The 19,099-nt window shown below is 53.1% G+C and overlaps 1 protein-coding gene and 1 pseudogene across 1 annotated transcript in view; both read left to right on the plus strand.

Annotated features, from left to right (window-relative positions):
• The window catches only part of RNF220 (ring finger protein 220), a 224,773-nt gene extending 205,850 nt beyond the window's left edge, over positions 1-18,923 (plus strand). Inside the window, exons 6-16 of the mRNA XM_077752183.1 lie at positions 36-169; positions 345-510; positions 3,135-3,261; positions 3,705-3,837; positions 11,850-11,946; positions 12,140-12,226; positions 12,351-12,406; positions 12,544-12,622; positions 16,836-16,944; positions 17,088-17,162; positions 17,888-18,923. Coding sequence (XP_077608309.1) covers positions 36-169; positions 345-510; positions 3,135-3,261; positions 3,705-3,837; positions 11,850-11,946; positions 12,140-12,226; positions 12,351-12,406; positions 12,544-12,622; positions 16,836-16,944; positions 17,088-17,162; positions 17,888-17,959 — 1,135 coding nt within the window. The 3' untranslated portion in view covers positions 17,960-18,923. The remainder of the gene's footprint in view (positions 1-35; positions 170-344; positions 511-3,134; positions 3,262-3,704; positions 3,838-11,849; positions 11,947-12,139; positions 12,227-12,350; positions 12,407-12,543; positions 12,623-16,835; positions 16,945-17,087; positions 17,163-17,887) is intronic.
• Positions 2,589-2,704, plus strand: LOC144221671 (U6 spliceosomal RNA; annotated as a pseudogene).
• Positions 18,924-19,099: the final 176 nt, after the last annotated feature.

The raw sequence follows: 19,099 nt of genomic DNA on the forward strand, positions 1-19,099 counted from the left end.
CCGCGCCGCCGCCCTCGCCGGCCGGGCGGCTGCAGGGCCCAGAGCGCCGGAGACCGGGATTGGGGCGGCACCGTGCGGCGGCCACGGGGTCCCGTTAGAGCATCCCCCGGCGGCTATGCCGAGGGCCCGGAACGGCCGGAGGAGCAGGGGGGCCGGCGGGAGGGAGGAAGTAGGTTTGNCCCACCCCCGGCCTCCTCCCTCCCTCACTGCCTGAAGCTCCGGGCTTGCCTGGGTCTCTTCGACTTTGGGGCCATTTGGCTTCGTTGCAGTCACAGCGCCTGAGAATGGGCTAACCGAGGTGGCCGCCCTCAGTTTCCCCGTCTGTCTAATGGTTATGGTTCCAGCTCTTGCCCACGCCTCTCTGAAGGCCTTCAAGTACCAGAGAATGAGGAACAAGCTACACAATTCCACTCGGGAGCTCAGCTTTGAATTTGCAAGCTGCTGGGACCTCACTGTACAAGCCGGCAGGGCGCTGAGAATGTTTTTCTTCCAGTTTTTAATCAGTGCCCGGTAGTGTGAATACAGCCTCTCTGCTGAGACTTGACAATGCAGTGAGATCTGGAGTTCCCACGGCAACAGGAACTAACTCATCCCAGGGCTCTTTGAGTTATCAGTCGGCCCACATTTCACAAAGGTGATCAGCGTGGGCTCGACAGCTCTTACAGGCCTTCTCTGAAAGCACGTCGTGTATGCACTACCTGGCACCCCCCGCTTTTGGATTCAAACCTCTGGAGCATTGCTCTTTGCTGAACACAATTGGATGATCCTAGCTTTTTGTATGGACATGGGCGTGGTATATCTGGTTGTTGGCTGTAAGGGGCTTTAGGGTCTCTAGCCAGCTCTTGCCACTTGATTTCTGGTGCCTGGCTGAACTCCAGTCTGGGAAAGGGAAAGCATTCGTTGTGGGCTGACACCATGTTAAGCATCATAATCACAACACTTCTGAGAGGAAAGTGGTAACACATTTTGTAGATAAGGAAACTGAGGCTGGGAGAGGTTAAGGTGATTTGTTTAAAATCACACAGCTGGGATGTAACTGAACCGTGATGTAAACTGAAGTTTACCTCCAAAGCTTGTGCTTCTCCGACCATACCATGCTCCCTTTTAAGCAAATGCAGACCTTTCCATAGCTATTTAGTAAGCCTAGTTCAGGACTTAGAAGGTGAATGGTGAGTTCATTCATCAGCAAGGCAATGCCTTGAGAATTTTCAGCTGTTGTCTAACCCAGCAGGAGGCTTTCCTGGGATTACAAGGGATCTTCTGTCTTGGGTGGCTTGGGCAAGAACAGCGTCCTGTATCATGCCCTTCTTGGCAGTTCTGTAAGATTCTTTTCTTTATTCAGTCATCATTGTCTATGATAGGCCCTTTGTATTGACACACTGCTCCATACGGGCTTCAAGAACCACCAGGGCCCCTTGTCTTTCTGATATCTAGCATCCCTTCTCCATCCCAGCCGTGGCTGTAGGGTGCCACGGTGGCTCAAGCCTGAACTTCCAAGAGTTAGGACAGTCAGGATGAAAGGATCTAGATCTTTGTCCACAAAATCAAGGAGGACACTAGAACATAGTCACCTCTTGTGCAAGAGCACAGGAAATTGAAGATAAGGACCAGGCTACAGACCAAGATTTCTCAAACTTCATGTCATCCCTGGTGGGATGATGGCTTTCCTGTTGGTTTGGGTCTTTCTAGAGCTGCTATTTTGGAGTTGGAGTAGCTCCCTGCCTCAGACTCTCAATAGGCAAGAGCTAGGTCCCCAAGTGCATGTTCTTCCTGCCCTAGCACACTCACAGGTCAGTCATTGTTGCTGCCATCCACCAGTGGGTGGACTCTTAGGACAGGAGAGCATCCTAACCTGTAGAGTCAGGCCTGATTTCTTATCCTGCCTTTGTCACTTCTTAGCTACTCAGACAAGTGCACCTTGTTCTCTCTGAACCTTGAGTTTCTTCTGCTAAAATGGTTAATACAGCCTTGCTTCAGGTTGAACAAAGAATTAAATGAACTACCTTGTGTAAGGTGTTCGATGCTAAGCCTGATACACAGCTGAAGCTCTAAATTGTAATATCACCTTTCACCTGTGTCCCCCCTACCTAAACTGCATTCAGGAGCTTCCCGCCAGGATCAGTATCCGTGAGAAAGTTTTTCCTGGCCCTTCAATGGGGAACCTTTTTCTCCCTGGCTGGCTCACCACTCCAGTCCTGTCTGATCTCAAAGTGGCTAGCTCTACTTCTGCTATTGCAGGGGGAGGGGGGCAGCCCCTTGTTTTGACCCCTTCCTGCTTCAGTGACAGGAGGGCTGCAGAGAGGGATTAGTGAGCTAATTAGAAATGATTGCATCTCTCAGCATTAATTAGCAGTGCTGTGGGCTTGCAGTGTGCACTTTGGAATTGAGCCCCCTGCGGGACAGTGTGGCAGGCAGCCGTCTGCCTCGGGGGCCTGCCAGCCCCCTGCACTGATTAGAAATGATAGAACAGGTTTGGGTAGGCACAGTAAAGGCTGCCCTCTTAAGGTACCCTGGGCTCTCTGATTCAGTTCTTCTATACCTGTATGACTGGGCCTCAGTCTCCTCTTCTGTAAAATGGGACCAGTGGAGTGTTTACTTCAGCAGCACATATACTAAAATTGGAATGATACAGAGAAGATTAGCATGACTCCTGCACAGAGATGAATTTATGCGAATTCATAAAGCGTTAAAAAAAAATATTTTTTTAATGTATCAGTGGACTTGAGAGAAGATCTTCCTGAGGGGTTCTAAGCATACTAAGGGCTATACCTCAGGGCCCTTGGCCCTGGAACAAAAGAGCAGTGAGTGAATAGCAGGCCAAATCGGGCCCCTGGAGGGCCCCTGGGTTCTAGCCAAGAGATCTTCTCTAAGAGAGCCCATGGTCTTGGGTTTCTGGGCAGATATCTAGCAACTTGGAGTGTCTTTGCTCATTGGACTTACTGAGGACTGCAGGTAGAGAAGTGTGGGTTGAACCTGAGCCATCTGTGGCCAGAGTGGACACTTCACTGGCCTTGCACCCGTCCCCTCCCCAGGTGCTCTTGGCAAGGTTCAGTCCCCAAAGGAGCAGTAGGTGCTGCATAATGAGGGCCAGATCAGGCACTGAACAAAAGGGCTAATGGCTGGCAAGGGGTCAGGATGTGTCAGCTCCACTGGGACCATAGGAGCTACAGTGACCGTCTGCCTATTTTGTGCTTTTGTTTTTTGTTTCTCCATGCAGCTCGGATTGGGAAAATGAAACGGAGGAAGCAAGATGAAGGGCAGGTATGTCCCCTGTGCAACCGCCCCCTGGCAGGATCGGAGCAGGAGATGAGTAGGCATGTGGAGCATTGCCTTTCTAAGGTAGAGGGGCCATCACTACCTACCTTTTCACCCCTCCCTCCCTCCCCCTACACTAGCTGCTGACTGCCCCCAGATTTTTGGGCTGTGTTGGGGTCTCCATGTGATCTCAGCAGCTTTTTCCTCTCTGTTCTTTGCCCTCTTCCTTTGCTTTCACTCTTCCACTCCTCCCCTGGGGCTCCAGTGGAAAATAATTGGGAAGAGGCCCAGGTCTTCGACCTCCAGATTGGTTTCTGTGAAGGGGACCCTAGATCTGGAGGCCCATAGGCCCACCAAAGCTGGAGGTTAGGGCCATGCCTTCTTTGTAGACCCTGGGGAGCAGGTGGTGGTGGCCTGGGACTCGCATGATCCTACTCTGCTCTTCACAGAGGGAAGGCTCCTGTGTGGCCGAGGATGATGCCGTGGATATCGAGCATGAGAATAGCAACCGCTTTGAGGAATATGAGTGGTGCGGGCAGAAGCGGATACGGGCCACCACTCTCCTGGAAGGTGGTTTCCGAGGTACAAGCAGCTGACGCATAAACAGTGGCACTCTGATGACCAGGTCTCTGCTGGGTATCCATCTGTTGGGAGCCAAGAGGCCAGGGTTGGTGGCTGATCATCCGTTCCACCACGTGGGAACTGCTGCTGGCGGGGCTCCTTTGTGACCGTGCTGCCTGCCTGTGATGTGCATATTAAAATGGATGTATTTGGGTGGGGAAATGGAATTGTGAGGCTGCAAGCTAGGAGTGACGAGGGGGGCTCTCAGCCTCGGGTGATGCATTGAAGGTGACAGCCAAGCCGCGTTAGCACCTGCATAAAATATTAAAGGGACGGTTATGCATTTATCACTCCATCCCTCTTAAGGCTGATAAATGAGAATCTAGCAACCTGCTGTACACCTCCAGCACTGGGGGCCCTGAGGGCTTCCAGGCAAACACATTGGATTTTCCTCCTCCTCCTCTTCAGCCCCACGTCAGGGAAATCAGTTACAGAGGAGAGAGTGAGTTATGGCAAAATTTGACCTCCCCTGAGCTTCATTGGTGAATCTAATTTTAGCTCTGATCCCATCCCTTCTCCCTGGGTGCCCTCTGCCCTGAAGCAAGAGGGGCCTGGGCCCAGCTGCTCCTTGCTTCCCTTGGGCTCTCCAGTTGCTGCAGAGGGGTCTGCAGGGCTTTGCACAGCTCCATTACCCTGCCAGCTCCTTGTGGGGCTATGACTTTGCTCAGTGGAAGTCTCCCACCCCTCACCAGGTCACACAGTACACAGGTTGGATGCCCAGGGCTGTGTCCTCTTGTCAGACTCCCTGCTTTGGGCAGGAGGAAGGGGAAGCAGTTTGCCTCCTGGCTTTTGGCTCTCTGTGTACCAGCACAGCTGGCTCTGCAACTTAAAATCATTAAGCGAACCAATCTGCTTCCCATCTGCCTCCAGTTCTCTGGGCAACACCCTTGGGAGTCCTGGTGGGTTTGGTCCCTGGGGAGTCTCACAGCAGCTGGGAAGAGGGTGTCTAACTTATTGGGGCCTTGCTGCATGGGCTGGTGTTGAAGAGTGGTCTCCATAGCGCTGTGCAGTGCAGACTGGATTCACGAAGGGGTGGCAAGGCCAGGTGGGGCATTATGCTTCTAGGTTTCTCTCACATTCCCCAAGCATTTGAGGGCAAGGCAGAGTGCAAATCAGGAAGGTAAATCAGCCCAAACCATTGCCCGAGCCTGAGTGGGAGAGTTCATTTGCCACTTCGCTGTGATCCTGTCCCAGAGTTTTAGAGTGCCTGAGGCCCTGAGAAGATGAGTGGCAAAGACCGGGATCGTGGGAATCGTACACACAGGTGTCTGGTGCAGCCCATACAGGGTCAGTTGCAGGATGCTGCTCTGGGTTCACTCTGTTGGCAGCTGGAAATACTCACACCTTCCATTACTGTGGCAACTTCTTAGGTTTCTTGGCATAGATCTGGATCTGATGGTTTCTGGGCACCAGACAAGGCTTACGGGGGATAAAGCTGCATAAGGCCTGCCGATTTGACAGTATTTCCCCGCGCTGGGATGCACTTGCAGAGCAGGTGTGTGGTGCTGTTAGGCCCTGGGCGGGTGTCAGTTTTCCCTGAGTGTTTACACTGTGAGGTTGTTCCTTTCAAGAATTCCTGAGGGGAGTTCAAAGGGGGCTTTTCTTTGAGTGATTTGGAGAGCGAGAATGAGAGTGAGGCTTGAAGAGGGAGCAGGGCCGGAGGTGCCTTTATCTGCAGAGAATGGCTCCAGCTTGCCTGATAGAAGCCGCTGCTGCCTCTTAAACAGCTTAGTGCAGTCAAAAGACAGGCAGACTTGAAAGGCTGTTTTACAGCAAGATCAGCAGGGGCCACGAGGCAGAGAGCGGGGCACAGTGGAGCAGAGGAGGCTGAGGCTTCTTGGTGGGGGGGGCATCAAAGGAGGCCCTGGCTGATCCCGACTGCCTCTGCCCCTGAAACCCTGTCTGCAGAAACTGGCCATCTGTCAGTCTACCCTCCCTGGCCAGGACTGGTAGACCCCAACTCTTGGGGGGTTGGGTGTGGCCCCGCCAGGCGGGCTGGTGTCAGTGTGGCGCATTGATCGCCCGCCGGGCGGGCCGGCCGCAAGCCGGGCAGCGCGTGCTTAATGTGATTGAAAGGCAGTTAAAATGGCGGTGACCTTTTCAGGAGGAATTAGATTGCCTGCCAAGACCGGTTAGAGGGAGTGATAACGCCGGCTGAAGAAGCTGCCCGGCCGACTTCAGAGAGAGGGAGCAGAGGCAGGATGAGCAGGCGAGCAGTGAGGCCCATTTAAGCTGCACTGTGCGTGCTGACAGAACAGAGATTGCTGTCCTTGTTAGATATGAAAGAATTGAAGAATTGCAGATAAGTTCCTGTATCCGATCATCCCGTCCCTCCCCCCAGACCAGGGCCCCTTCGTCACCCTCAGCAAAGCTTCCCACCAGGCCCACTGGGAACTGGTTTGATGGAGCAGATCTGTTACCTTGACCATAATCTGCTGTTGAGCCAGTGAACAAGTGCCAGTTTTGGTGGAGACACTTGGCTGAGGGGAACAGGCCTTGCAGACGGACCTATGGCTATTGAGGGCAAGGCTCGGATAGCTCAGGCCCAGGAGTGCTTGGCATTGGGACTTTAGAACAAAATGAAGGACCAGACAGAACAGGTAAGCACCAAGATAGGTCCAGCTGGAAATAGATCTTTAAGAGGCTAAAGGAAATAAAGATTTCAAGAGAGTAGGTTGGAAGACCTAAAACTTTCAGTGTCTACAAAATACTGTGGCCTTCTCAGTTCTCGGAGAAATTCCGGGCTGTGTGCCTAAGCTGTTGATGACCTCTCAGTACCTTATGTTTGCTAACCTGCTGCTGTTTCTCCCCACCCAGCATTATAATTGCATAAAGGGTGGCATGGGGCCTAGTGCTTTACCAACATTCCCCTAAAACAGTTTAGCATCTAGGAGTAAAAGATACTCTTCTAGGGCACCATGCCAGCCCTGGGCAGAGCAAGAAGCCTCTGGGCTAGAGCAGTAGGCCTCAGGGAAAACCTAATGATCCAGCCCTTGGGGACAAACCTATTCCAATCTATAGTCAAAGGAGGTATGTGACAGATGAGCCACACCTTTCTTCCATTTTCTATTTCCAGTCCTGGGTCCTAGAGAATAGACTCCTGGTGAGCTTCTTCCCCTGGATTGGTTGCCAGTTAGAGTTCACCCAGCTGGATTTGGGGAGCCTGGAGCCCATCATATTTGGAATGGACGGGCTGGAGAGATGACATGGGAGTGGTTGGTTTCAGATAAGGTGACAGTGAGGTGGCAGGCACAGGAGTGGCAAAATGGAAAAATTTCCCAGGAAGCTGCCCAGAAAATAGAAGGTGCTGCAGCTATATCTTTGAGCCCTGGTAGGGAAATGCGTTGTTAGAATCCAGCGTTGAGCCCCTTTGAAGCCAACAGGTAGAGGGGAGGGAGAGTGAGGGTACTAGGAGAACTGTTGTTCAGGCCTCTGCCCTGCTCAGATTCTAGCCTAGGGACTTTCTCAGGTTCCTGTCTTGGATTTAGGCTGGTTCTAAGTGGCCTGGGATGAGATCTCATGGAGAGGACAGGCAGGGCAGTTCTGGCACAGATTTTTTTAACTGGCTGTTGCTTGCTAAAACTTCACAAGATTCTGAGTAGGGGAATGAGAGGTTTTGTGAGTCCAAGGGCACAGAGAAATAGGCCTTCCCCTAGCTGCTGCCCCCTTTGGCATGTTAGTTCCCAGAAGATGGGAGCCCCAGCTGCTAAAAATGTCCCCCAGTGCAGCTGTGCTGCCTTGACTGGTCAGTGACAGGCGTTGGAACAGCCAACTGCTGGAGGCAGCTTGATACGGGGAGGGCCAGGGCTGCCGCCTTCCAGCCCCCTGCCACCTTCATTTGTAACTGTTGCCTGGCTGGAGGGGTGAGAAGAGATGGCAAAGAGCAGGGCACCTTCTGTCCCCTGGGGTGACTGACGGGGATTTAATCGCCTTTTGGAACACAATTGTTAAGCTGGGACAGAGGGAGTGCAGGCAGAAGGAGCAAGTATCAATGGTTTTAAACGGCCTCTGTCTCTCTGCGTCTCTCCTGACGTGAGGCAGTGAAACGCGTTATTGAGGAGGCCCGGAAAGTGGCTAAGTGCGTTTGACACACGCCAACTCCCTGCCTCCACACTGGATAATTGCATTGTCAACTGTTCAGCGAGGTGGCAGGTGACACTGCAGGCCGATTGATTGTCCCGCATCGCAGCTCCCCAGACTGTCAGCTCCCCAATCGATGGCGTTTACACAAGACACCGTAACTGCATCTGTAACTAATTCCAGTGTAAAACTCTCCGGAAGCTGCTGCCCCTGTCTCCTCCCCACACCCTCCCCCCCACAAGAGCATAGCCTCTTGAGGGCCCCAAGACTTTCCTTTCTCCCTGGGCTCTGGTTTTGTTAGGAGCAGCAGGTGAGGAAATTGATGGCTCCTTTTTTGTGTGGTTTCAGGTTCCAGGACGTTAGTGCCCCCAGTAAACGGGCATCTCCAGTTTCTCAATCGATCACCTAATCGATTGATTAAATTAACACTGATTTTTTTTTTTCTTCTCGATGAGCCAGGAAGAAATGAGTTTATGGGAGAGGAGTCATTTTTATAAAATTTAGACTTGCTTATCATTTCTGCACTGAAGCCCCTTCTCTGTTGCTAAGTATTCATTTGCAGGGAAGGGATTTCACACTGCCTACCCTCCCAGAACCCACTCTGCTGAGCATCATTGACCATCAGGCTTAGTTTGCTTATAGTCCGCAGCCCAACACATTGTGCTACTTTAGGTGGGGTTGAGCCATAGCAAGGGGCCTCCCCTGCTGACTAAAGATTACTCCAGGTCATCTTAGAGGTCCAGGGAGCTGACTGAGTCCCTTCCCTGGATAGTAGCAGCAGGAGTGGCAGCTTGCTTGTTATTCCCAGAGCTACTCCCAGAACAGGAGCCAGAGGCTTGGAAAGGAGCTCTGTGTGCCATCTTGCCTCTGAGTACTGGCTTGGGATGTGCCAGCAGCTGAGAACATAAAACAAATGTGNTCTTTTTATTATGATTCTGCCAGAAGTCAGCAAGTGACATTTCATTAAGAAAATAAAGTTTAATGTGCTGGGAAAGAGGTTGGAGCAGGCTGGGGCAGCATAAGAGGGAAATTGGCAGTGGCAGCCTGTTCTGAACACCTGTGGGGGTAGGGAGACATTCCCAACATCTGTCCCTACTGCAGGATGGGGTCAGGGTCAGAGTGAACTGCTCAGACCAGAGACAGGCCTTTTTCTTAGCAGAGAAGTTATGTCATGCTCTCTCCTGCCTGGCTGGTCAGAGGAGCAGGAGATCACCACCCAGCTCGGGGAAGCTGATAAGGAAGGTTATGTCCTGAGTAGTTTCACACCTCAGCCTTCTGACACAGGGCTCTCAGGACCTAATATAACAGCATCATCAGTGTTTAGTCATTTCTGCTGGTGTGTGTTGTATAGCACCTGCTCTGGGCCTGGCCAGCTCTGATGGATGCTGCTGAGATCACAGCAGTGAGTCAGACCTGGGCTTTCAGTCAGTGAAGGGCTATGACAGTGCATGTAATATGACTTTGGAATTCCACAGGAGTCCCTATGGACACCAAGGAAGGAACACCTATCTGTGTAAAAATACCTGGGGAAGTCTCCACACTGAGCACCTTGAGGGTAGGGATCAGATCTTGAAACTCTTTGTCTCCAATGCCAAGCCAGGCTGAGGATGAGCTCAGTAAAGGTTGAAAGAGTATTCCTGAGGTGAGTTCACTGAGGAAGTATTTCTGGAGCAACTATGCATATTGGCACTGTGAGTTCCTAGCAGGAGGTGTGGTTGAGCTAGGTCAGACTTGCAGAACAAGCAGGCATTTGTTTTGTAGACCAGGAGGGAGAAGAGAGAACAAGAGGTATGAAGGGACAGCAGCACAACCAAACATATAGGGTTGGGGAAAGCACAGTAGCTATGTTCCACTGGAGTAGGAGTCCTGTTCTAGGCCTGTCAGAGGAAATGACTTTAGGCCATAGGGCTGCTTTCTGTGTTGAGGAACCTCAACTGGGACCTTTCCTGGCAGCTTTGGGGTACCCTGTTTTATCGTATTTGCCACAGATTCCTTGCTTTCCTTTCTGTCCACTCACCAGGCAGGGCTGGGCAGGGCCAGGACGGGATGGGAGGATGGGAGGCTGACTGCTGAGCCGCACGTACGTGGGGATGGGGGCATTGGCGGGGTTCGGGGGCACAGGCTGTAAATGAACCTGATAGCTACATTCTGATTGATGGCAGAGTTTGTCTCCCAAACTGTCAGAGGGTTTATAGAGGTGCCACTCACCCACAAGGAGGGAATTGCTTGTCAGGACACCTGGCCGTGAACAGGAGACAGAGCTGTAACTTGGTGTTTTCTCAGCGTAATGGCCCTGCTGCTGACCTGCCTGCTACCTCCTGTTTGTTGATGCCTAGGTACAGAGGGGAAATGAGGATTGTCGGGGAGGGGTGGAGCCTAGGCAGTGCCTAGCTTCTCTTTTTCCTTCATGCTGTTTGCCTTTGGGATGGATGGAGCCTTTGTAAGACCAGAGACCAGAGCTGTAGATGGGAGAAGGAAGATCAGGAAGAAAATGCCTTTGAAACAGACTTGAAAGATGGAGAACGTTCCACGGGGAATCAATAGCATAAGCAAAAGTCTCAAGAACAGGATATATGGGGTTGTCTGAAGAGCAGTAAGTTGTCTGTCTGTAGGCATCGGGCTTATGGAGTAAAGTGAGGAAAAGAGCAAAGGTGGAGAAGTAGGTGCATCCACATCTTGATGGATCCAGCTGAGAAGATTGTGCCTGCAGTGGGGAGCCATAGCTGGTTTTGGAGCTGGGAAAGGAACGGCCAGAACCATATTGTAGGCATGATAAAGGAAGACAGGAGGCTTAAGGACCCATTGTAAGACTGTCCTCCTGATGAGAGTGGAAAGAATGGATAAGAAGAAAATTCTGAGATCCTCAGACAGAACCCTGAGCTGCTTCCTCATCTCTTTGAGGATTACCTTGCTGCTTCTACTTGGCCACAGATTCCATCGTTTTTATCTCTGTCCTGGCAAGGCTGCTGTGCTGGCCAATAGGGTATGGTCTGAGTCCACTGAGAGGAGTCCGGGACAGGGATGGAGAAGGAAGCAGCTTTGTGGCCCCTGACCCTGGTTATCTGGAAGGGTGGTCCTGAGTGTCAAAGCACATGGCCAGTAAGGGGGCCTAATGGGATTTCAGCAGCTCCTCCTCCGCATTGGCCAAGGGTCTACCAGTGGCTAGGCCAAGCACACCTTGGTAGGGACAGCCACCTGTCTGGCCAGTGGCCCTGCCTCCACCCAGCCTGCTTGCCGTCATGGATTGCTTTGAGAAGCAGGTGTGCATGCCTGTCCTCCCTCGTCTGTCCCTTTCTAATCCTTTATAACTGCACTTGTCCAGGAATCTGGGCTGAGTGAGGTGGAGATGAATAATTAATGTCAGGCGCTTCAGACACCAAATATTTGAACAGCTGCCTGGTGTTTTTGCTGGCAAGGACCTGGCGGCCAAAATCAGGACATTGGCGGGGGGTCTTGCTGTGTGGCTCTGACTGGCCCTAGCCAGTTTGCTCTTCCCTCTGATGGACTGTCAGGCTGGACCATGGGACACAGGATGCCCAGGTCCTGGGTGGGAATACCCTTCTGTGTCTTCTTCCTAGATCTAGAAGACAGGTGGGCAGCAGGGCTCTCCTGGGTGTCTCCTAAGGACCTGACATAGTGTATGAGCGGGCTAGTTTATGAACAGAGACCATTAGGAGCAGCAGGAAGTGGCAAAGAAGGATGAGGTACGCAGAGTGAAAGGGATTGAAATGTCAGAGCCAAGAGTACCTAAGTAATTGGCTTTCTATGTTCCAGGCCCAAATTTCTGAGCCTTCCCTGGCCCAAAACCTGACCCCTACCTAGAGGGAACAGAAGGGACACTCTTGGCCTAGTCTTGTTGGCCCCTGGCCGTCCTCACACCCTGCTTCCCACAGGCTCTGGCTTCGTCATGTGCAGCGGCAAGGAGAATCCGGACAGTGATGCTGACCTGGATGTGGATGGGGATGACACTCTGGAGTATGGGAAGCCACAGTATCCTTGGGGCACTGTGGGACAAGGTGGGGCTGGTGGGACAGGTCAAAGGGAATTTAAAAAGTAGCCAGCACCTCTGGTACTTGCCCATACCATCTACCCCACTTTGGGGTCAGTGTCTCAGCTTTAACTAGGATTCAACCTTCATGGCCTACTATCAACTACGATCTGTTGTCCTTGACCACCATGCCAGATACACAGAAGCTGATGTCATCCCCTGTACAGGCGAAGAGCCTGGTGAAGCCAAGGAGAGAGAGGCACTCCGGGGTGCAGTCCTAAAGCAAGTGTGGGCACAGGCTTGGGTGGGTGGAAGTCCTGAGGCAGGGGTCAGCCTAGTACCCACTCTCAGGGCTCCCCTGCCTGCCTTTAGAGTTCACTTTGTTCTTTCCTCCTCCTTTCTCTAGTGGCGGCCCTCCCAGCACACGCATCACGCCTGAGTTCTCTAAATGGGCCAGTGACGGTAAGTCCTGACCCACCATAGGAGTAATTAATGGGGGAGAGGGGACGTCTTTGGGTGATGGTGACTGACTCAAGCCCAGCCCCTCACCTGTGCTGCCCACTCTGGCCAGAGTATGAGTTGCCCCTCTGTCCCAGCAGAGATGCCATCTACCAGCAACGGTGAGAGCAGCAAGCAGGAGGCCATGCAGAAGACCTGCAAGAATAGTGACATCGAGAAGTGAGTGTCTGGCCAGGAGAGGGGGTAGGCCTCTGGGGTGGCAGTTCAGTGGGAGGGGCGAGGGAGGGGCTCTTTGCTAGCAGGAAGGCCTGCTGCCAAGGCTCCTGGCCTCCAGAACACAGCTTCGTCCTGCAGCCTGGGCACACGACGGGCATTGGGGCCCAGCTGGTGCTAAGCATGAGTCTGTGAATTGATCACTGGGCCACTGCCCTGGGAGTCTTGGTGGAGGGAGGAGTAGTCCGCCTGCCTGCCTGCCCGCTGCGGCGGCCTCCGCCCGGGAATGTGATGTATGGCCGCCCAGCCCAGCCGGCGCACTTGATTCATCTCCAGTTTCTGTTTCTTAATCGGGAGCTAAATTGGTTTCATTTTTCTTGTCCCGGGTGGCGCTCGCAGTGGGTTTTAGGCAGGAGCATTGGGTCTCATCACTTCTGGTAGGAATTTTTGGCCTGGGTTCTCTAGCAGGGGAATAGGGGGTCTGTTAGCACTTCACATAGGGCTGGGCAGCCCCTGGCCTGGATCCCCAGGAGCCACAAGGACTTGAAATCAGCCAGGTGTCTTACTGTCTTTCCAGAAGCCCATGCAAGGCCATTTCTGGCCCCAAGAGTTGGCATTGTCCAGTTTTGGTTGCCTGGAGTTGCTGCTGTTGGCCATTGCTTAACTGCCCACACCCCACCCTTCTCTCTGCTGGAAGCTAGGTTGCCTGGGGTTAAAAGGCAGCCTCTTCATTCCAGGGCCAGTGTTCCATCTTGCCTCCTGCCAGAAGAGTGGATTGCAGGCCGGTGCAGGGCTGGGTCGGTGGCCCAGGGTCACCTCCCATTTGTTTCCCTCCATTTTGTGTTGTCATAAATTCATTCCAGCCCGTTGTGGTTGATCAGTTTATCTCGGCCGGGGCCGCGAGTGCTGCTGGCATGATGTATGGGCCGCGGCTCGGGGCCCGGCTGCCCATGAATCACCGCAGCTGCTCCGTGTCAGTGCTGGAGCGGGCCGCACGGGTTCGGCGCAACCAGCTTGGGGGGGGTGGGGAATGACGTATGGATGTTTATTTAATAATTCTCTCCTACTCCAGCTGAGCGGGGCGGGCGGGGCCATAAGGGGCGCCCACCCTCGTCTAGAGGGGCTGCTCATAAATCAGAAAGACAAGATCATTAATCAGGGATGGCGCCTGAGGGGGAGGTGGGGGCCAGAGCCAGTGGCCATCCATGAAGGTACTACCCACCCAAGGCTGGAGAAAGTTGGGACTCTGTCCCACCTGTGTGAGCACAGGCACCAGTAGGCAGGGTTCTCTGGGATGCATCATAGACTGGCTCAGTCATATGCAGAAATCTCCACTGGGTCTGGATCTGCTAAGATTGTGACCCTTCAGTCCCCATGACTTCTCTCTTCCTGGTACATGACATAGGTTCCTGCCCTAGATCTTTTTCATGACCTAGGGGAAGCAGGAAGGCAGGATGCCATGGCTTCTTCCAGGAAAGTCTCCACTCAGTGCCCTGGAGGGTCTCAGGAATAACTCGCAAGCAGCCTGGGTCAGGAGCTAGAGAATTGGGTATTATACCAGAGCTGAGATTAGAGGCCACGTTTATGCAAGTCCACAATAAGGTGGGCTCTGAATGTGGCCTTGGAACTTTTGAATATAAATGGGGAGATGGCTTCATTCTCTCCTGGCCCCATCTTTTTGCCTTTCTAGCTCTAACTTCTCTGATTTGGGGTTTGAGAGTGCTCGGCTCTGCAGCAGCCCTGTGTCCCCAGCTCCAAACCCTCGTTTCCCAGTTTTTTTTAATAACTACATACGACCAGGCAAATGCCCAGCCTGGCCGTTGGGAGGGAAAGGGAGCACAACTACCCATCCTTGTTTCCTTGTCAAGAATTTACCAGCAGATGGGGTGGCACATATGGCATTGGGCAAAATGCCAGGGGAAGAGCCAGCTGTGCTGGTGTTAGGGTGGAGGAGGAGGTAAAGGCGTCCAGATCTGGAAAGTTGAATGGACACTTCCAGAAAATCAGCCAATGCCAGAGGAAATGGAGTCAAACCCTTTGCAGCTTCCCTGGACAGAGGCAGGGTAGAGAGTCACAGACCTATGGATAATAGATCTAGGGCATCTCTGACATGGGGACACAGCCACCAGGAAGTCATATTCTGTGTTGCTGCTAGTGCCCTAAGAGAGAAAGTTCAGAGATCAAAGTTTGCTGTTGCCCATGGAATGTTACCCACCATCCTCCCTGTGCCCCCCAGTACCACTTAGCCCAGCAGGGAAAGACCACCTGCAAGCTTTCTGAGGCGACGATGTGCTCCAAGCTAGCAGAACAGGTCACCCTAGGAGAACATCTCTGCCACACTGCACCACACTTAGAGTTCCCCCTCTGTCCGCTCTTTCTCCTGATTAAATACACCCAGTAACCTCAGCTCTTCAGCTCTTACCCTGTCACAGCCCGCCTCCAACGCCCCCAGCAGCTTCCCATTGCCTGTGAGATAAACTTCACTTTCTGACTGTGCCTCTGAAGTCTTTTCTGGTAAAATCTCCTTTCCCACTTCAGCATTTTCTACTTACCCACAGGTGAGCCTTATAGCCACGTGGGTCTCTTGGGCTTCTTGGCCTGTGTTCCTACTGGTCCCTAGACCTGGAGACCCCGCTTCTCCGGGGTGTTTCCAGTGTTGTAACGTTAGTCATGTAGTTCTTCGTTGATCACAGCATCCGTGTTTGGGGTTTGAATCCCACCTCCCCCATTCTGTGTGAACCATAGGCAAGCTACTTAATGTTCCTCTGCTGCTTTAGCTTCTTCACACAGAAAATGGGACTATTAGAATCTCCTCATGGGGTTTTTGTGAGGTGTAAATAAAATAATTTTCAATCCCTCAGTACAGACTCTGGCATTTAGTAAGCACTTAATAAATGTTGGCTTTTATTTGTATTATCATCATTGTTATTCCCCTAAGGGCCATCTCCAGTAGCATCTTTTCTTCTCCTCCAGGAAGCACTCTTCTCCCTCGGTGAGCTCCTCTGGGTTCTTTCTGTCCACTTGTTTTAGGAGGGGTAGGAGGGATCACTCCTCGGGATCATCCTAGCTATTCACTAGCTAGTTTAGTACTGCATTTAGTACTGCAGCCCAGAGTCTTCGAGAAGTTATAGGGACTTTTGTGGGCAAGACTTGAGCAGCAGGTGAGGACTATCAGGGCATCTGATGTGCCTGCCCAAGAAGAAACAACAAGGGGCCCTTGAGGTGGGCCGGGCCTGTGGCCCAGGACTAGGGTCTGTGGGACTCACGCAGTCCCCACATCTCTGTCCTGGGAGTGAGACTGGCTATTCGGTCAACAAAGACTTACTCATACTCACGTGCCTGCCAGGTGCTGCTGCTCACAGTCAGTTTTGGTGGCGTGGGCAGCTTGCCCTTAGAAAACTACGCCTCGTGCAAGAGACAGGGACGTTTACAGTTGTGTTGCTGTGGTGGAGACCGGTGCAGGGTGCTGGAGAGCACAGGAGAGCAGCCACCAGCAGTGGTGCTGGCAGGAGGGTTGGAAAAGGCTTCTGGTGAGTTAGGAGGTGGGATGGCCCAGAGGAAGCAGAAAGCACTGCAAGAAGCCAAGGGAATGAAAAATGATGGAGCATATGGAGAAGCTCCGTGTGGATAGTGGATAGTTCGGGGTGGATAGAGCATCGAGTGTGGCAGGGTGCTGAGGGATGCAGGCTGGGGCAAGACCAAGGAGTTCCTGGTCTCAGCTAATGAGTTTGCTAGAGCTTTATTCTAAGGGAAACATTGAAATGGTAGAAGTAGAAACGGTCAAATTTGCAAAATTCTAGGTGCTGGGAGAATGGAATGAGGGGTCTGGAAGCAGAGGGGCCATTCAGGTCAGTGGAGGGATCGTAGGAGAAATGAGGGCCGAGGGCCTGGGCCAGTGGTAGCAGCGGAGAAACTACAGATACTAGGAGCTGGAGGACAGATTGTGGGCGTCAAGGGTGACTGGGAAGCAGTGGTTTGAGAATGGCTCCTATGTATCTGGTTTGGAAATTCACCAGGATGGAGGTGGAAGAACAAGGAGGATGAGGAGTTCAATTCCAGAAGGTGGAGTTTACAAATATAGGATATGGGGGGGTAAGGGTGGGGATATCTGGGGGACATTTATCTATACAGTTCCAGAAATTTAAGGGAGGTGCAGGCTGGAGGTTCAGATTAGAGATGTCAGCCTGCTGCCTGCCCAACCATGCCGTCCTCTTCACAGAATCACCGAAGATTCAGCTGTGACCACGTTTGAGGCCCTGAAGGCTCGGGTCAGGGAACTTGAACGGCAGCTATCCCGTGGGGACCGTTACAAATGCCTCATCTGTATGGTGAGAGAAAAGGAACCTGGGATGCCTTTGGTCAGGCTTCAGTGCCCTCTGGGGGTTGGAAAGGGCCTCTGCACTGTGATCTGAGCTCTTTAGAGAGGGGGCCAGCCTCAGAGTGACTCCTTCTCTGCCCACCTCCTCCCTAGGACTCCTACTCGATGCCCCTAACGTCCATCCAGTGTTGGCATGTGCACTGTGAGGAGTGCTGGCTGCGGACCCTGGTGAGGTGGCATGGGGGTTGGGGAGTGGGTGGCTGCTTCCAGGGCTGCCCACATGTCCATGCTTATGCTTGAGCCTGCTTGAGGGGAGGGAGGTGCAAGGGGCAGGAGAGAGCACGAGCATCAAACACAGCAGCGGGAAACCAGGATGTTCACCCTCTAGCTCCCCACTGTCTTGCCTCCCCCACCAGGTTTATTAAATTCTCCCCCTTCGCCCACCCCCAAGGCCCACTGTATCACGTAGATTGGTGAGATCCCAGGTCAGGAGGAGGCTGGGTGTGGATAAGCAGGACTCGGGCCTCAGCCCCTCCCCCTGCCATTACTAAGCTCCTTCTGCTCCTGCCCCTGTTCTTCGCTCAGGAGCAGCCATTAAAATGTCGCCCGGAGACAGCAATAAAAGGCCCGGACGTGGGCTCTGTGTCCTGATCAAAGGCCGCATGTAATCTCGTTAGGGCCGAGGCAGCCACAGCTGGACCCAGCCTTGTTCTCATTACCGGGGCTCCCGCTGCGGGGCTGGCCAGGCGGTTTGATCCTGGCGTCCCCCCAACACAGGAGCATGATGCCTGCCTGCTTGCAGAGGCCGCCTGTGCACCCCCAGCCTGAGCTGACGGGGCCAAGGTGCCAAGCATACAACTGGTGCAGGGAGACATGGCCGCAGGCCCAGGTGCTCATGAGCAAATGCGCAGCACAGTGTGTATAACCAGAGCCCCCCACTGCTCTCCCTGCAGGGTGCCAAGAAGCTCTGCCCTCAGTGCAACACCATCACAGCGCCGGGAGACCTGCGGAGAATCTACTTGTGAGCTAGCCACCCCAGCAGGCCTTGCCTGGAGCAGCTCACCTGCCCACCTCTGTGACGTGACCCTCCCCCTTGTACATATTTGCACACATGTTCCCCGTGTACATACATGCACACATACGTGCACATTTGTGCACGCACGCACACACACACACACACACACACACACACACAGGACTCTCTGGAGCCAGAGTGGAGGCTGAGACCCAGGCCTTGCCTGCTGGTTCCCACCAAAACTGAGGACCATACCTGTTTGGGTTCTGTTCCAGGGTGGGGCAAGGAGGTGGAGGTGAGGGGGAATAGTTGGGCAAGGCTCCTGAGATACAGCCCCCAGACTGACAGACGGACAGACAGACATGCAAACGCCAGACTGAAGCACATGTAATATAGACTGTGTATGTTTACAATGTTGTGTATAAATGGGACAACCCCTCGACCCCCGCTCCACCCTCACCCCTTTGGTTGTATGATTTTCTTCTTTTTTTTTAAGAACACCTGGAAGCAGTGCCCCCTTCAGGGCTGGCTGGGGGCTCGGCCCATCCACCTCTCAGGGTGCCTGCCTCTCTCTCCCCCATGGTATCCCTTCCCTCTCCCACGTGCTCGGTGTTCAGTGGTGTATATTTCTTCCCCCAGACATGGGGCACATGCCCCAAGGGACACGATCCTCTCCTTAGTCTTAGCTCCTGGGGCTCTTTATAAGGAGTTGGGGGAGAGGGGAGACACAGGAAATGGGAACTGAGCTGAAGCAGGGGCTGAGATTGGGGCTGGATGAGTACGCTCCTGGCTGCCCAGCCGCCTATCAAGAACCATTCCTGGGATTAGAACTGCTGTTCCCAGGGGAAGTGGTCTCCCCCACCCCTCCCATGGGCCCCACGGTGTGATGCTGTGTCTGTATATTCTATACAAAGGTACTTGTCCTTTCCCTTTGTAAACTACATTTGACATGGATTAAACCAATATAAACAGCTGCTGCCTGTGTGTATGTGTGCAGTAAGGGGTAGGTGATGGAGTGGTATGTAAAGAAGCAGTTAAGGGGTTAATTCCTGGCAGCAGTGTGGGGAAGAGGACTTGGATGTCCCCACGAAGCAGGAGCAGTGCAGGGTTGGTCTGCTGGGGGTGGGGAGCCTGAAGCACCCAGGTGGGG

The sequence above is a fragment of the Crocuta crocuta genome, unplaced genomic scaffold, assembly GCF_008692635.1.
Source record: "Crocuta crocuta isolate KB4526 unplaced genomic scaffold, BGI_CrCroc_1.0 scaffold367, whole genome shotgun sequence".
Taxonomy (NCBI): domain Eukaryota; kingdom Metazoa; phylum Chordata; class Mammalia; order Carnivora; family Hyaenidae; genus Crocuta; species Crocuta crocuta.